Consider the following 19,056-nt stretch of genomic DNA (forward strand, 5'->3'; position numbering starts at 1 on the left):
ATCTTTATTTGGACGACTGCCTGATTCTGGCTCAAGGAAGGGAAGAGCTTCTTCATCATTTGGAATATGTGATAGCAGTGCTAAGATGCCTGGGGTATTCTGTGAACGAAATAAAGTCCAGTCTAGTACCCTCTCAGGACATGTGCTTTCTGGGTGTGAGACTGAATACAGCATCCCAGATGGCCTTTTTAACCCCGGACAAACAAAAGAGTCTATCCCTTTACTTCCATCAGCTATCTCATCAGTCCGGGCTGACTGCAAGGACAGTCCTTCAAGCCTTAGGGTTCATGGCATCTTGTATTCTGGTGCTTCCCAATGCCAAACTGCATATGAGGAAGCTGCAATGGTATCTCAAAATGTATGGACACAGCACTGCCAGGATCTAGACACTGTCATTCAAATAATACCTTGCATTCAAAAGGAATTTTTGTGGTGGGCTCAGGAATGTCACCTAAACAAGGGACTCTCTGTGACCCGCCAGAGGCGAGTCAGATTTTAACGACAGATGCCTCAGACAAAGCTTGGGGAGCTCATCAAAATGGAAAGTGGATACAAGACAAGTGGCCTGCCAGACTACAACATCTACATATCAACCTGAAGGAGATGTTAGCAGTCCAATTTGCATTAATAGCTTTCAAGGATTTACTTCTTCCAGGGCAGGTGTTGATTCTAACAGACAACACAACTGTCATGTGGTACATCAACAAGCAAGGGGGAACGCATTCTTATCCTCTATGCAGGCAAGCAATGATTTTGTGGGAGACTGCTCTCAGTTTACAGCTCAATCTTCTGGCAAGGTTTCTGCCAGGAGCACAGAACTCCTTAGCAGATGTGTTGAGCAGGCCTAATTATGGATCCCCACGAGTGGAAATTGGATCCTCATGTATTTCAGAAATTGACAGTGTCATGGGGAACTCCAGACATAGATCTGTTCGCTTCTCCACTAAACCATCAGCTGCCAAAGTTTTGCACAAAAAGGTTTCATCCCACAGCTTGGAAAGTGGATGCTCTTTCTTTCAATTGGAGCAATCTTCATGTGTATGCCTTTCCACCTCTGCCTCTCCTCCCAAAGGTACTTCTAAAGGTCAGACAGGACAAGCCAAGGATGATTTTAATAGCTCCAGATTGGCCTCGACAGCACTGGTACCCATTATTGAGAAGTCTGGTATGGAAGCCTCCATGGCCTTTGCCTTCGATTCCACACCTGTTGTCACAGGAGGACAGCCATTTGCTGAATGTCAAACTTCACTCTCTTCACCTAACAGCCTGGCATATTCTGTTTTGAACCATAGAGGGTCTCAACTTCCACAAGTTTTGAATGTGATTTTGGAAGCTAGAAGGCCTAGTACAAGGAAAGTGTACGCAGATAAATGGAAGAGATTTTTATTTTGGAGTGCAGCAAAAGAATTTGATGTTTCTGAGCCTAATTTGAGTGTGGCTCTTCAATATCTTACTGAGTTACTGGACAAAGGTTTGTCTTTCTCTTCTATTAAGGTTCATGCTGCAGCAATTTCGGCTCACTATGATTGTGACCCACCATTGTTTTCTCATCCTTTGTTCAAGCAATTTCTTAGAGGGGCAAAGAATATAAGACCCCACGAAGAGCTCCTACTCCTGCTTGGGATCTCAATTTTGTGTTGGAGAAACTCACTCTACAACCTTTGAGCCTGCAGCTACTTCTGAGTTGAAATATTTATCATGGAAGACTGCTTTTTTGTTGGCAATTACCTCTGCAAGAAGGGTTTCTGAATTGCAGGCCCTTATGGCGGTTGAGCCTTTCTTAATTTTCCATAAGGATAGGTATCTTTACGTACTAATCCTTCCTTTATGCCTAAAGTGGTTTCTAGTGTGGCTTTAAACCAAACGATTCATTTGCCTACTTTTTATGCAAATCCCCAAAATAAAGGGGAAAAGATTTTGCACACTTTAGATGTACACAGGCAGTTGCGATATTATTTGGACAGAACTAAAGGGTTCAGGCAGTCTCAGCAGTTATTTGTTTCTTTTGCTTTGAGTTCTCAGGGCAAGCCTGTGTCAAAACAAACTATTTCTAAGTGGATTGGGTTTTGCATTGCTTTCTGTTATTCCCATCATGGCAAGGAGATTCCAGCCGGGATTAGGCCTCATTCCACTAGAGCTACTGCCACTTCGACAACTTTTTGAGGGGTGGCAACCAAGGATATTTTGGAGGCAGCTACTTGGAGTTCAGTGCATACTTTCTCTAGGCATTATCACCTGCCACTTTACTCTAAATACAGGGCTGGTTTTGCCACTGCTGTTTTGCAGGGCATTTTGGCAGCTCCTGCTTCCTTATAGTTTGGCCATCCTCCCATACCTCTGCTTTGGGATTCTACCCAAGTGTAAGGACTGCAGCAATGTGAGATGAAGAACATAGTACAGTTTTGTACCTACCATAAATGTAGATGTTCGAAGATCCACATTGCTGCAGTCCAATTTACCCTCCCTCCTTCCCCTCTGTAGTTAGAGGTGGTTGTGTGGGTTGAGTGGTACATATTGTGTATATAGTGTATATTTTGTACATATATTTAGGGCAAGGGTGCTTGGATGTTTGTTTGCTGTCTTTTGGTTTTGACCTTTATTTTTAGGGTCTTCTGACATCTGGGGCAAGAAAAGACTGAGGATATGACGTTGGTCATGCGCATTTGTACCCTGACGTCCTGATGTCAGTCAAATGCGCCTTGACCGACGTCAGCCTTATACTTTGATATTCGGGCCGACCGAGGACAGCGGACTACCCAAGTGTAAGGACTGCAGCAATGTGGATCTTCGAACATCTACATTTATGGTAGGTACAAAACTGTACTTTCTTTTCTCTATAACCATCTTATGTCAGCTTCAGATGAAAGCCAAGGCGCAAATTGACAGTCATATATTTCAAGCGTCTGTTGTCAGATCTGTACCACATGACTCCTCACCTCTAAGCCCAAAACTTCAGCCACTTTCTGTGTACTACTATGATGTCAGACTGGGATGAAAGTGAAGGAATGCACAGAACATAATAATGTATTTTAGTTTGTTGCTGTCACACAGACATAAATGGCATGCGTATGTATTTTTATATTTATATTTGTATATATAGATATGTGTGTATGTACGTACATGAAATTTCACTTAACCGAAGACCATATAACCGAGCCAAGAATGCCTAAACGTCACATGAACTGTTTGCTAGGGTAAGTAACCACTGGGCCAGCAAGGGCAGATTTACCCTTTTCCCCACTGTAGTATGATCCCAGAGTTGGTATATTTAGTTGGTGTGGGTGTGGGTGGTGCATCCCCCCCACCTGGGTAAGATGTAGATGGTGCAGTGTGCTCTCCGTGGGTTTTTGCTCAGTAGTTGCTTACCCTGGGAAACAATTCGGCTTTGTGATCATTCGTTCATGTGAAGTTTCGGCGTTCTCGACTCAAGTTATATGGTCTTCGGTTATGTAAAATTTTGAGTATGTAAAGTAGACGTGTATATGTGTGTCTGTCTATTGTGAGAAAAGTGAGAAAAAAAATAACTCACAGTAATACAGTCAAACTTGTTACTCCTAAATAGTACACTGCCCATAGACAAGATGCAGTGACCTTCTGTGCATACCTCTGTAGTCTTTGAAGAACATTAGAGAAGTAACCACAGCATCCCTTCCACCCAACACACACACTCACAGGCTACAGAATCCTTCTTTGCACACTTCTAAACAGGGTCAGTTTTAGACTAGATGAGGGTCAGAGCAGAGCTGCTAGTAAGCCTGTGTCACAATCCACTCATACAGACTTGAGTATGGGGGCTTACTGGTCCTCAGAAGCTCTGAAGCCCTGACTTTACTGTAATGTCTTTTATGCCTTGCTTTTGAAAGGCAATAACTTGCTGCATTTTTTTTTCTTTTCTTGCTCTCCAAAAAATGTATCTATGTGCCTAGCAGTATTTTTGTATGTCCACAGACAGCAGTAGGTAATATTTTTTTTTCAACACAGACACATACTGACACTGCCCGCAACAAGACAGGTTTATCTCAAGGTGCACAAACACACATACACATTTCTCATTTGCCTTAAGGCAAACTGGAGGAATATCAGTTCACCTACTCTGTGATGTTGGAGGAAACCAGAGCATATGGATAAACCCACAAAAAGACAAAGAAGGCATGCAGACTCAGCAAAAAAGAAGGCACAGCGCCCAGCAGTGTGAGATGGCAATGCTACACAAGGTGCTAATGATTAGTTGCCTTCAGAACACCAAAGTCACCACCTGCAATGCCCATTATAATGGTTGTGATGAAAAGTGGAAGAAATTATGGCCAAATTGTTACTCTTTAGATGCACTGCAGCCCCCCCCCCCCCACGCACACACACAGACACTCACACACAAATGCTCACAGAAGCACAAGTCACAGTGATACTAGTTTAACAGTGTGTTCAGCAAATGTGGTACATTGTTTGGCACTACTCTTGCCGTACTAGATTGGTGTGTTTAACAGTGATCAGACAACAGCAGGGGTAAGTCTCTTGTATCAACAGACGGTCTGTGTGCCCATCAAATGCAGATGTTTTACTGGCTGTGTACACCACAGATGTCCAGTTTTTGTGAAAAAAAATCACAGTAACTAAGTATTACAAATTACTTCACACTAATGCAAAGCTAGGTTAATGATGATTTAAACTGAGTGAATGACAAGAGAGTAAGTTATTTTCATCAACAAACAGCTCCCCCACCACCCAGCAGTTCTAGACACTTCTGTGTGCACTTGAGACTTCTAAATGTAATAAAAAGGTATCTATGTAAAATATTTCAGCTTTGTTCTACACATTAAAGTATTCCATGTGGCTTCACACAAGTCATATTAATATTGCAATGTCAGAATAATGACTGACCAGCAGCAGTTATATTCCCCTACAGACAATTTTTATATATTATTCTAATTCACTTATAGCATTAACAAGTTTTGCATTACCGTATATTTTCTGAAGAATAAGAAACAAGAAGTCTGATGTCTAGCATTTTTGTCCAACTGTAATAACACAGTGAGTTGCCAGAATATTCAAAAATTTTACAAGGGACAGGGCAAGAACATAAGGGTTATCAATTTATTTTCTTTAATAAACTGTGCATGCAACCAAAAGGGGAAAATGAGCATGCCATCATGATATGTTCTATGCATGGTGCATTGAGAAATGTCCTTTTCATCTGCAACTTTCTTTAAAGGCAAGATATATATGACACTTTGGTGTGATAAGTTTATTTGTCAAAGTACATTGTTTCCTATATTTTGACATGGTATTGTTGAACAGACTGTTGAGCTAAAATGTCATCTGTAAAATCATTGACAGTCTTGGAGTACTGTCTACTGTACCTAGTTCCCTGCAAATACCAGTATTAAAATTTTAATAAATAGCGTCATGCTACTGCTGGTAGAACAGCTTTTCTACACCAAAGATAATCCTTACACATTCAAATTTGTTGACTTCCTTTTCCCTGCTGCCCATGATCTACATATACAGTGAATAAGATGAATCTTTGTTGAGTTGGAGCATGAGGCCAACAAATTTAATTCATAGGTGTACGGCTCCTCTGCCCTAGGGCATTACATCCACTGTATCTTTGAGTATGGGTGTAGTGGACTGTTTATTTATCTTGTGTTTTTTTACATTAAGAAAGTAAATGGCAGAACACCTTACCCAGAAGAACAGCAAATTATGTGACGTATGTGTAAAGTTGGCCATGAATGTCCCCATGTTTGAGGAGATAGCCAGTTGTATCCCTGGGCTTAGTTGCCGATGCAGAAGCTATGGTCCTTCTGGACCTTTTTGTTGATGTGTCAGAAGTGATTGAGAATTCCTGGAAGCCTTTTGTCAGTCAGATTACTCTGCCAATTTCAAGATGTTGAAGTTTAAGTGGAGAAGCCAGTCATTTGCTCATATCATCAGACCTCATATTAATGTTCGTGAAGAGTAACAGTTTTTGACTTCAGTTGGTCAAAATACACACGCTGAAGATGCTGATACTCATACTTACCAAGTGGTTCAATCTCTGAACCTCCAGGAGAAAGTGAAAAACAGGCTTTTACACTGTCTGTCAGCTGCAGCCTCAGAAAGAGAATAGTTATGTGAGGAGGGACATGAGTGGTGGTAGGGAGACTTGCATTACCGCAAAAAATGCAGTTGCCTTTTATATGCTGTTGCATTTGTTTATATTGTTCAAAAATTCAAATACTTGTGCTCCACTTTTATAAGCACTCAGTTTCACAAGCTTATGTAATACATGCTGTTTTTAAAAGTCTTTTTGTGATCCAAACTTGGGTGTGGAGACAAGAGTAGAACTAGAGAAATCCTACCCTTCTTCATTTAGTCAGTGTGCAGGTGCTCCAGATTTATTTCAATCAGATGTGTGGTTTTGGTCACAGTTATTCCATGGTCAAAACGTGTTTGCCAACTATTTCTGCCTATTATGACTTTGGAGACTTTGGGACTTTGACCTAGTATTGACTTGTCATGATTTTCCTTGAGTTTCTGTATCTTCACTCCCCTTTGAAGAACTGTCCTCAGGACTGAGATATTTGCCCATCCTCCATTTGAACCAGCTGTTTGGCAGCTTATAAAACAGTCAGACAAATGTGTGGACTGAGCATGCTTAGCAATTTTACATCTCCAAAAGTTGGAATTATAGAAAAGTACATAATATTCCTATCGGGAGAGATCAGAAGTGGAATTTCCAAGTACCCACTGTAGAAGGGGCCTCCTCAATCAACTGACCTGCAATACCAGGCTACAACTCTTACCACTTTTCGGCCACCAAACCAGGATTGAAACACTAAAGGTGGAGGAGTGTCCATATTCACCAAGGATATTCACACCACCAGGTTAGTTGCCCAACACAATGCGTCTGAAATTCTCCAGGTGCAACTAACACTAGTTAAGACTGCAATCCAAACTGAAGCTTGCTACAGATCCCCCACCATGACCCAAGATTCTCACTACACCTTTCTAAACATACTGGAAAATATTAATATATAACCAAACACCCTAATACTGGGTGATTTCAACTACCCTGCCATTAACTGGGAAAACTACTTGTGTACCAACACCTTTGCCCAACGGTTCTTGGAATTCATAAATTCCAATGCCTGGATCAGCTAATCCATAGTCCCACCAGGGGCTCCAATATCCTAGACCTGGTCATTACCAACATGGGAAATCGATGCATCACACCTATGGTCACCCCCCTCGTTGGTCAGGTCAGGCCATAAGCTAATCACCCTTAATGTCCACATCCGTCCCCCACCCCCCAGTAAGGAAACTTCCATAAAAAAACTTCTCCAAAACCAGCTTCGTGCTACTCAAGTCAGAAGTGACAAACTTCATGACACTCATGCAGACGGGATCTGAAAGTTCGACTGCTGAGTCCTACACTAAGGCACTGTATGAGCACATCCACTCATGCATGAATCGTGTCATCCCAAGTAGAACAAAGATGCACTCCTCCAAAAAAAGGAAGCCAATCTGGTGGTCCCTTGCCATAAACAAACTTTAGAACAAAAGGAAGAAACTGTTGCAGAAAAGAGGAAAATCCCAGGATGCAAAAAACTCCCTTGCCAGTCTCAGTAAGAAGCTGAGATCCCTCATAAAATCCTCCAAAGCTAGTTACAAAAATAAAATTTCCAAAGATTCCAAAGACAATCACAAGGCATTCTATAACTATGTCAAGAATCTAAATGGCAATGCTCAGATCTGCTCTGAGCTACAACATAATGGCATTAAATATACTGATCCCAAGGATATTGCCAATATCCTGGTAGATCGATTCAGTGCCAACTTCACCTCCCTCTCACTCCCTAAATGGCCCATCTCAATACTGGAAGATTGCCAATTCCAGTAATAACGGCCACACAGGTAAAAAAACGCACTGTCCAAAGCTAAGAATACAGCAGCCATGGGACCAGATGACATCCTGGGCTGTGTACTACATGAACTACAAAATGAACTGGCACCTCACCTAAGTGTCATGTTTAATCATGCCCTCACCTCAGGCTTCATGCCCACTGAGTGGCGCACAGCTACAGTTATCCCACTCCACAAGGGGGGATCCACCTTGGATCCCAGGCCATACGTCTGACGAGTCTGATCTGCAAGGCCATGGAACGTATTATCATGGAACTTATAAACAGAGACATTGGCAACCTTAAAACACTGGAACCCACCCAGTTTGGGTTTGTGAAGGGCCGATTTTGTCTCCTGAACCTGATTGACTTCTTACAGTCTCCAGAGCCGTGGGCGAGGGTAAGGCAGTCCACACGGCCTATCTGGACCATGCCAAGGCCTTTGACACCATCCCCCACTCTGGAATCATAGATAAACTTACTAACCTGTGCATTACTCCCTACGTCACTCGATGGGTTGCCAACTGGCTTACTGACAGAACCCACACTGTAAAAGGAGCTGACTCCAAATCCAGCTCCAGACAAGTGGAGTACCTCAGGGTTCAGTCCTGGGACGTCTCTTGTTTGGCATCTACTTCTCTGAAGTACAGGCCAACACTAAGGGATTCTGGCTAACAAAGTTCGCAGATGACTGCAAACTGGGAGTCATTATTCAATCCCCAAATGATGTCGATACTCTACAAAAGGGCCTTACAGAAACAGATGCCTGGTGCCAGAGCCATGGGCTCAAGCTCAATGCCAAGAAATGTATAGTTATCCCCTTGGGAAAAAACATGTACCCGTGAATTACCACATAGGTGGCAGTACACTAAACACCGAAAGTGTGATAAGAGACTTAGGGACACAGGTGGACAGTGGTCTTACCTTCAATAACCACATCGCCACAACAGTCAGGAAATCCTTTTATGTGGCACACCTCATCACTAAGGGCTTTTCATCCAGAAAAAAGGAGGTAATTGTCCCACTGTACTCATCCCTCATTAGACCCATTATAGAAAACAATGCCCCATTTGGTATGTTCCTCTCAAGACATCTGCAACAACTGGAAAGGCCGCAGAAATACCTCACTAAAAGAATCACAGGCCTAAAGCAGATGCCCTATGCTGACCTCCTTCAAAATCTCCAGCTATACTCTGTTGCGTATCGTCTACTCCGAGGCAATCTCTCCCTAACATACAAGGCCATGTCAAACCCAGAGCTGTTGAACATGCTACACTTTAAAGAAATCCCAATCCCTCAGAGCCACATGCTTAAGGGATCTAAACCTCGTCATCACAATAAACAAAACATACTGGAGGGATAGGTTCCTGACCCAGAGACTCCCCAGACTCTGGAATAGACTGCCCATACATGTCAAGCAGAGCACCTCTTTGGCCCTCTTCAAAAGGAACCTTGATGACTGGATGGGAGAAAGGAAATTCACCCCAGGGATCACGTGAGCCGCCCTGCTAGACAGGTGTCCAGGGAAGTAAATAGTGTGGAAAGAAATAGCCAGGGAATTGTTATGGCTGGGCTTGTATAGGCCCTAGGGCCAATAGCCTAGTACCAGCCTATGAACCTATACATAGTTCTTGTTCTTGCATTAGAATTCCTGGCATGTAAAGTGGTCATAATCTTTTTTTCTTAATTTTTTGAGGGTCAAAAGAGTATTTTACATTTTGCTGACTAAGTTAACTCTGCTGGGCGGAGCTCAGTTTCAGAGGGATCCAAGGAGAAAGGCTCCAGGTAAAACAGTATCATGTTTACTATGTTGGTATAGAGAAGTAAAGCCCTGACTAAAATCAAGGTGAGCCATGTCAGAATAGTGTCTTGGGTGCCTGTTGGTCATTCTACCTCTTGTGGAAATGGAGCAGAGAATGGCATCCAATTGGAATCCGTGGGTGAGACTAATGTTGGAGCCAGTCTGTGTCCACACCTTATTGCTCAGTTGTGCCTTAAATATGACACCAGCATGTAGAGGGGAGTAGGGTAATACTGAATAAAACACCATATTTTATATGTGATCATGGAAGCTCCCTGACCAACTCACCTCATACGGACCCCAGTTTGACCGTTCAGAAGGAACTTGCAGGTTATAACTGAGCATCAGGACTAAATGTCACGGGTTAAGGAAGGAGGAGGTTCATGAGCATTGTTCACTTCAGTGGGAAGATCGACCCACCCCAAACATAACATGGATTTGCAGTTGGGGGAAAAAAATCTAAAATAGCATTTTAACTCAGTATCACAATGGTACTGCATAATTGCAGATATTTACAGTTCAGGTAAATACAAATATTTAAAGGTATTTTGTGTGTATGCTGATTCATTCAGAACCATTGCAAGTACAGCATCCAACCAAACTTACTTAACTTGTTGGGCCTTTGTACTTTTCAGTATGTGTAGTCTCACTTAAAGTTCTCCCAGTTTCAGAATAAAATATACCTTCTGTCTAGTGAGGGATATTTTTTTCTGACTGGCTGAAAAGGAGTTACATTTTTTTTTTGTTGTTTTTTTTTGTATTTCAAAGTCCTGAAGATGTCCCTGCTGCTTTTAAAATCATACATGACTTCTTTCAGTTCAGTATTGTCTTACAGTGCAGTCATAGTTAGTATTCAAGTTGTAGTTTTACATGTGTTGGTTAAACTAGTATTTAAATTTGTGATTTAGTATTATCATTGAAAATTTTTTTATTTAGAGAGAATTTGCATTACAGAAGCACATGTATTGTGTTTGCAAAACATTACAAGTGCCTGTATAATTGTGTAATTGGTAAGTTGTTGCCTACTTAAGCTGAAGGTGCAAACAGTTAAGTTACAGAGAATAAGATAAAGTTGTCGTGTATATACTTCGGCTGCCCGAGAAATGGCTAGTATAAACAATGTAATAGCCGAATGCTCTTTAGTAGTATTTTGAAAAAAAATAGACTGATACTTGTGTACTTAAAGCTCAGATGGTTGACATACGTTTGAAAACCAGTGACAAATGTGGCCCTTGCATTAACATAATGAAAAAGGAGAAAGCTATTGTAATCCTATCTGAACTGTTGCATTTTCTTGCAAGGATGATATGAAAGGTGAGGATGATATGGCGTTGAAGAGAGCAGCATTCCTAGAGAAACGACTAAGAAGAGAGAAGGAAACGCAGCTCCGGAAACAGCAGATGGAGGCTGAGCTGGAGCAGAAGAAAGAGGAATCCAGGCAAGTATAGGAGAGAGGTGAAGCTGCTGTTGTAATTGCCAAGTTGTGTCTGTTGCAGTCTTCTGTATTTGTCAAGCAGACACTTATTCTTTGTTATAATTCTCTGCATGGGCAAACTTAGCTCTTTTTCCTTTTGAAAAAAAAAAAAAACAAAAAAAAGATGTATGTGTAGATGGGAGCACCTTCCAGATGTTTTCATCATCTGTTTATTTCTCTCATTTCAGTGTAACACATTGTATAGTATTGTGTTGGTGTGTTATCTCAACATCACAAAGTCTCAGTTTTGCCCGTTTAAACATTAGCCTTCCATTATGACGTTTTTGTAAATTTCAGGTCATATTACGATTTTAAGAACCATCAGTGATGCAGTTCCTGGAATTTTTGGTTACTAAAGTGGTTTACTTTTTAGGAGCAGATGTATTGCTGGTAATAAGTATTTTCAGAAGTGTAGTTAGTTGCAGCATATAATATGCAGAGTTCCTTCCTTATAAACCTGCTTGAGTTCTGATACTCTATTCCTTCTTTACCGTGTACAGTTGTCATTCCTATTTTTTGTTACTAGCTATGACCTTTGCTTTGGCACCCATTCATTTTAAGTCAGTTTATCATGCTTAAATAAAATGCAGAAATAAACAACACATTTACAGTGGTACAATTATTAAGATGTATCCCTAGTATGTATACGGATTGTTTGCACCCAAATCCCAGAACTGTGAGGTGAGCTGAAGGGGAGAGTAACAGTTTGTCGTTAAGATGCAGTTTTCCAAAGTTTTACAATGCCTTGAACATGACATTACCTTTTTATCAGTATGAGTTAATATGTGTTACTGATCTCCCCATGTTGTTGTTTTTGTGTGGTCACAATAGAGGTGGTGGCCTTCCAAACAGCATGGAGTATGGGCAACCCAGTGAAGAAGGTCTGTAGACCTTGGCGAGTAGTAAATTGCTGTATTCTGAATTATAATAGTTTCCAGTGTCTGCCACTGGCATTGGAGTTGAAACCACTTCTGCATTGTACAGGTCAGATCAAATCAACCAAGGTTACACAGGAATGTGAGGCTCAGTGTACTCTATGTAAATGTAAAAAAATGGTAAGTCAGACAAAAAGGAACTTCAACAAAAACAAAAAATATATAAAAACAAGCTACCTGACTTACCTGGCTCAATAACTTATAACCCCACACTTATGAATCTCCTGGATATTCGTAAGTCAGTTAGTACCAGAAATACAAGGTCTGTGGACCTAAATTTTGTCTGTGTCTTAAACAGAATGTACTGGAGAGACAGATACATGTCCCAGAGATTTCCCTTCCTGTGGAACAGGCTCCTCATCCATGTGAAAGTGAGTTTGTCTTGTTTTACCCAATTTAAGCCCAACCTAGACCAGTGGATGAGAAATAGGAAATCTACACCTGACCTGGCACCCATGTCCCTTTTGGTCAGAAGCAGCTTATAAATGCTTGGCCCTCAATATCCTATTTGGATACAGGATGTCATTATTCTTTCAGGAAAACTTGACTAAGCTTAGAAAGGCCCCTCAGGTAATTAGCCTAGTAACAGTCTTTGAATCTTAGAAGAATGGAGACATGGCTGCATCCCAGACAACCAGAGTTCAGTTAGCAGACTGGGCGCTGAAAGATAAGTTGCGGGTAGTGAGCAGCTTAGGTCCACCACATGGATTTGAAACTGGGGGTTCTGCTTGTAATCAGGACATGTCCCTGTGGAACCCAAGGCATACCTCCCTTTTTGCAGACAGGCGACCATTCATTCAGGTGAGTTGCAGGGGCTCATGAGCAAACCAGTGGCTTAGCTGATGATGCCCACAGTGTCACATGATTGCACTGCAGTTAAGGCTTTCTCCTTCCCAGTGTATCCTAAATGCCTGCACCTAGTATACATAATGCCAGCCTCCTGGTTCTTGTACCATTTAATGGGGGAATGGTAGTCTGAGGGAAATAGATGGATGAAGTCATTGTCTGCCTTGGGGGAAGATACCCACATATTTTCTTAAGGTTATGGTAGGATTTGGCTGTATCCCCATCTGTACTTTTGGGTGGGCTGAAGACAGTTAATGTGCTTATGGGGACTAGTATGGATACCAGCAGCAGAGGGGTTAACGGACAAAAATACAGACACACACACACACACACACACACACACACACACACCATAAAAGTTTTTGCAGGTGAGGACTCTCCTTCTGCACCTCACCTCTTCCCTTACTTATGTTAACTTCACTGTCACACAACAGTGAGGATGGGGAAACGTTTGATTGGTACAACACAGCAGTATTGTACAAGTAGTACTGCCTAAGGAATTAACTCCTTTTGACAGAAAAACCTAAAGTCAGTAAAACATGGACAACAAAATGACAAAGAAAAAAAACACACTTCAGTTGTCTTTTCCTTGATTTTAATTTACTTAAGGCAAACCTGCAGTAGTAGCCTTTCTGGAATATTCCTTTTGTAAATGGTAAGTAAAGCTTAGCCTTACAGGCTTGATTGAACCCTGATAGGCCATGTGCAGTAGTTTCTTATTCAGGAAGGCTAAACCTCCCAGTCAGGGAAATAAGTTAGATTCATTATTACCTCCAGTTTCTGAATCCATAGGTACATGAGGATTTTCAAAGTCCAGTCTTGATGTTGACATATGTTAAGATGCAATTCACTGACTTGCTCTTACAGTCACCATCACCTTTTGAAAGATGTGGTTCATTTTTCCCATCTCGGTCTTTGAGTACCACTGCTGTATGTCACTCAGTTCATAGGCTTACATTAGCTTTTTTTGCTTTATTTTTTGGTAGTAACTTTTTTTTGCATCAACAACAGCAACAGCTGGAAGCACATCCCTATGTGGTCCTAATGCCATGGCCTCCTTCAAGTCCTCAGGCCTTTTAGAACTTTGTCTGATGTAGACACAGTGATGGCCACTTAGTTCCGTATCTGTAAATGTTCCCATCTGCTGTCCCTCACACTTCACCTCATTACTCCATAAGTTTAGAACAAATCTCTGTGATTTGCAAGTCTCTATCAACCCTTTTACCTTCTCTCCTTTCAAATTTGTTTTTCTGCTTTTATTTTCTCTCAACATGCATTGTGATGACGTAGAACCATTATTAAAATGTGCTTTTATGGTACTCTCTCATTTATTAGGCGCAAGGCAGAAGAGGAGCGTCTGAAGAAGGAAGACGAGAAAGCGCGTAGGGAGTACATCAAGCAAGAATATTTGCGAAGAAAGCAGCTGAAACTTATGGAGGATATGGATACTGTAATAAGGCCCCGCTCTGCTATAACCAAACAAAAAAAGCCCCGACCCAAGTCCTTACACAGAGACCATATGGATTCCCCTAAGACTACTTTGGGAGGTGTACCAGGTAAAACACAGTGTAATGGGGAGTCTGTTCACTGGCAATGCACCAGCTTTTGGGTTGGCAACTAATCTGGTGATGCATAGTTTGGCCTTTCCAACTGAATCGGTATCAATCTGATTGCAATTTGTAGAAATTTAGGAATGATTTTTTGTAGAACACCTTGTATGCATATGCTTGCATGTATACACTAACACTAGATGGACTAATTTAAATCCAAGGAATAGTATAAACTAATTTAACCATAGCTTATTCATGATTTAGGATTGTGGCTTACTGCTGCTGCTGGTGGTGGTGGTGGTGGAAGTTAGGAACAAAGGGTGCATACTCCATGGCCCCTTTGTTATCTGTGCATGTTTTATGATTTTTGAGTAGTTCGTAGCATACTTTATCCAATGAGCAGAAAACTACAGTGGTTGAAGACCGTTTCACATCAGAAATTAAAGTAATCACTAAAACAATAAGTTGTAAATGTGTGACGTTCAAAACATTGCAGAAAAAGTTGTAGCAGTATCCTACCTTTTTAAAGCATTCAGTGGTAAATGCTATAACTTTGTTTGATTACAAGTCATATATTCCAGCATGTTAATCGTAGAGGGTTTGCTATACTGTTTGTTCTGATTTTATTCACCTTTTTCAGTCCCCGTCTGCATCTCAAGCTTTGTTGGGAATTCATTCCCTCCAGAGGTAAAGGCTGGTATAGGATGTCTGTCTCCTCCTCATTTCTGTCATACAACATGTCAGAGTTTTGTTTACTTTTGTCCTAACCTTTCTTTCCATTTCCTTACACTGATGTCAGTGTGGGAAACACATGCACAACATACTTTGTTAAATAGGCTTGCTCCACTGGAGACATCTGTCCTCAGCCCATGATTTCTGTATTTCTGCTTCAAACCCTCTGACATCTACCAGTGGACTGTCAAACTGCAGAAACCTATCCTCGTCTTGAGAAGACAAAAGAGAGAGAGACATCAGTATGCTAATTTTAACCCATCCCACAGCCAGTCCTCAGCACCTGGGTTGCTGACATACAGTGGGAACTCACTCTTCTGCATTAGGCTCACTTGCTTTTCCAGGTTGAGCAGCAGATGAGTTGCCTTGCAGATGTTTTATTTAACTTATCAGTTCTGCAGAACTCCAATATGATTTGTAATGAAAATGACTCTAGATTACTGGGTTTTGCCTTTTTTATTATTATTTTTTGAACACTTGCAAACATGATTAGCAGCACTACTAACCTTTATTTGTATATTTTGCATTGCAAACACTTGTACCACCATTTCTGTAATGTAAGCAAAAAAACATGTATAGTTACACTAATGAGTTGTAATCAGACCTTTCATTTCAATAGCACACCAATGTCCTTTTCATATCAAGTGGTAGCCTTGATTTTACTTGAAGTTTGGGTAAGAAGCATCTAATGTGTCCACCTCTTCAGTTGTCGTTCTTTACTTAGTACAGAGTGCATTGATCTCACATGATCAGGTTTGCTATGTGCATGTCTGTGCAGATGAAGTACATGGGATATGGCATACTGTTCTGCTTACCACCGGTTATCATAGGATCATAAGAGATTACTACATTATCGACGCGGAGGTCATTTTAAGCCTAGCCGTTACAACCCATTGTAATACTGTAGAAGTACTAGTCAATTCCCAAGATTGCATTTACTGATGGCTGCCAATGTCCAGGAGGGTTGTGGGCACTATCCCCAGTAAAAATTTACTGTGCCCCATCCACTCGTCCAGGCTCCTCTTGAACATAGTCATAGAGGTTCTCTGTGTCATATGAATTGGTAGCCTGTTCCAAAGATGTGGCAGTTGCTGGGAGATAAATTTGTCCCTCCAGCATGTCCCATTAAAGTTGCAGGCCATATATAAGTCCCTGGAGCGGGTAGCCCTAGACCCATTTGATTTACATATATGCATGCCTCTCAAGTGTACCTCATTACAAGAAACGTACCTCATTTGGGGTCTTAAAAAGTTCATGTTCCTCAAAGTTCCATATTGAAAGGGTCTGTAACACATTCAGTGTTAGGAATTTTTTTAAGTGAAATCCATGGTAAATAGAAATAAATAATATTAATTCATTAAAAGATCTTCTTTGTCAGTAAAACCAGGATAATTTAACCATCCTATGACCTTCCTAGCTGAAGTTGTTAGTAAGCCATTAGTACGTGTTCCACATTTTGCCCATTTGTTCCACATTATGAGGGCTAGTGTTCCTCATTTTGGAGATGGAAGGTTGAGAGCTATGCACATATGCAGTAAGTTCATTAGGCTTTAGGGTTGCCACCTTTCTTTGTGGCTAAAACTGGAGTAAGGTCACACCCTTCGCACCACCTGTAACCCCACCCATTCCCACCCCCCCATGTGTGTTCCTCCCATTTTGTGACATCACTATGACAGCAACGGACAGGAATGCCCTCTTTTTCTGTTCCTGATGCATGCTTTCAGGTGATTTACTATGCTTTTCTGTAAAAAAAAAAAAAAGCACAGTAAATCAGCCGATTTAACAAACTCTAGTAATCTGCTTCCTTTTTTGAGACAGAATACCGGAGTTTGTACAGTGTTTTCCGGACTACCGAAGAATCATTTTGATTTCTGAATAGTTCAGAAAAAAAGGATAGGTGGCAACCCTATTAGGTTTGGGTCTTGGGTTGCTCTGTAGGCTGGGCATAAGTCTCCCCTAAGAAGTCTGTATGATATGGAGTATAGTGACAGAGACTTTAGTCAGTCCATGTAAGGCACATGCTGGAGGCCCTTGATCATCTTTGTTAGAAACCTCTGAGGTCTGTCAAATTGCTGCAGGTGCTTAGTATGGTACATACAGAATGGGACATTATACTCAATTATAGGCCGGATAAGTGCAGAGTATAAGGGATTATAACTACTTTTCTATTGAGGCGATGCCTTTACTAATCAAGTGCGCTACATGGAAAACTTTCCTTACAACGGTAGACATGTGGTGGTTGAAGTTAAGGTCGCAGTCAACCTGCGAACCCCAGGTCCCTTACCACTTCATGGGTACTTAAGGTATTGGTGTTGATTTGATAGTGTGAAGGGGCATGGTTTCTGCTGTAGGGAATGATGATGCATTTCTTTGCATTCAGTTTGAGATTGTGACTAATGCACCAGTTGTTCTGTGTGAGTCCCACCTGGAGTATACTGACATCATTTGGGGATTCAATGACTGCGCCTAGCTTGCAGCCACAACCCTTTAGTTTTGACCTGAACTTCTGAGAAGTATATACCAAACTGTAGGGGGCCCAGCACTGACCCCTGTGGCACCCTGCTGGTAACAGGTCTGCTGGATGATGTGGAGTCATCCACTTCGATAGTGTGTGTCTGGTTTGTGAGCCAGTTGGCAATCCATCTTACAATTAAGGTGTTTACATTCAGTTTGCTAAGTTTGTTGGTAATGCCTGAATGTGGGATTGTATCGAAAGCCTTTGCCAAGTTGAGGTATGCTGTGTGCACAGATTTGCCCTCATCAATGGCCCTGGTCACGCTTTCAGAGAAATCCACCAGCTCTAACAGGCAGGATCTGCCCTACACGAAGCCGAATTGAGTAGGATTCAGGGTTTGGAGGTCACCTATGTCTTTACTTATGAGGACCATAATAATACGTTCCATGGCCTTACAGATGAGGCTGTTCAGGCTTATGGGTCTGTAATTCCCCAGGTCTGTTGTTAGGCCACCTGTTTGGAAGGGAGTAACTGTAGCTGTTCTCTATTCTGCAGGACAAAGCCTGTGGTTAGTCTATGATTGAACAGGGCACTCAGTGGTGATGCTAGTTCATGTTTTAGCCTGTTTAGAAGGCAACCTGGGATGTTGTCTGGTCCCATAGAGGCCATGTTCTTTCTCTTGGGCAGGGCTTTGAGGACCTGTTCTTCAGATATGTAAAGGGGGGGGGGGGGTTGGAGAGGGTTTGTTGTAAGTTAGGATGGGATAAGGGAGTGAAATATTCGTCATGATCAGGCACTAGGCAGTGGAGTATGAAAATCATCACAGTAGGCCACACTGGCTGACTTTACAGCCATGCAAGAACCCCTTGCAGCCGCAGCCAGGCACCACCGAGACAAAAACACTATTATGCAGCATCTATCTTATTTCTGTAGAACTGAGAGCCTGCATGCTGTAAGGATGGGTGCTACATCTTGTACTTCATCTTTAACAGTAAATTAATGATGATTGCTGTTTGTTTTACTACATCTAGAAAGTCATTTTAAAGCAGTAGTGTACAAAACTCACTGGGAAAATAGTACATATTTTAGGTGTTTGTGAGATGTAATTTACTTATTTGGAATTATTTATCATTTTTCAGTTTGGAAAGTATTTTTGTATTACAAAAGACATTGAGCCCCATGTTTGACATCTCAAAGTTAGGTTCTCGTTGCCTATCTAATACAATAGTTTTATTCCTCCTAAGATAAAAGTTATTGTTCAGTCATTTCAGTAGTTCTGTTGGTGAATGGAACAAATGTTGGCTACGTGGCATAAACCTCTTGCTTAACTTCTAGAAGACAAGTCGAAAGTACTCATCAGCTCCGTGACATAGTATAATAAAA

The 19,056-nt window shown here is 41.5% G+C and overlaps 1 protein-coding gene across 4 annotated transcripts in view; it reads left to right on the top strand.

The window, feature by feature from the left end:
• Positions 1 to 19,056, top strand: part of CAMSAP2 (calmodulin regulated spectrin associated protein family member 2) — a 1,491,011-nt gene that overhangs the window by 1,324,916 nt on the left and 147,039 nt on the right. For all 4 annotated transcript variants that reach the window (XM_044086048.1, XM_044086049.1, XM_044086051.1 and 1 more), the window contains 2 exons: positions 10,983 to 11,119; positions 14,272 to 14,492. In XM_044086048.1, coding sequence (XP_043941983.1) covers positions 10,983 to 11,119; positions 14,272 to 14,492 — 358 coding nt within the window. The remainder of the gene's footprint in view (positions 1 to 10,982; positions 11,120 to 14,271; positions 14,493 to 19,056) is intronic.

The sequence above is a fragment of the Protopterus annectens genome, chromosome 10.part0 (assembly GCF_019279795.1).
Source record: "Protopterus annectens isolate FY-2018-M chromosome 10.part0, PAN1.0, whole genome shotgun sequence".
NCBI classification, from domain to species: domain Eukaryota; kingdom Metazoa; phylum Chordata; order Ceratodontiformes; family Protopteridae; genus Protopterus; species Protopterus annectens.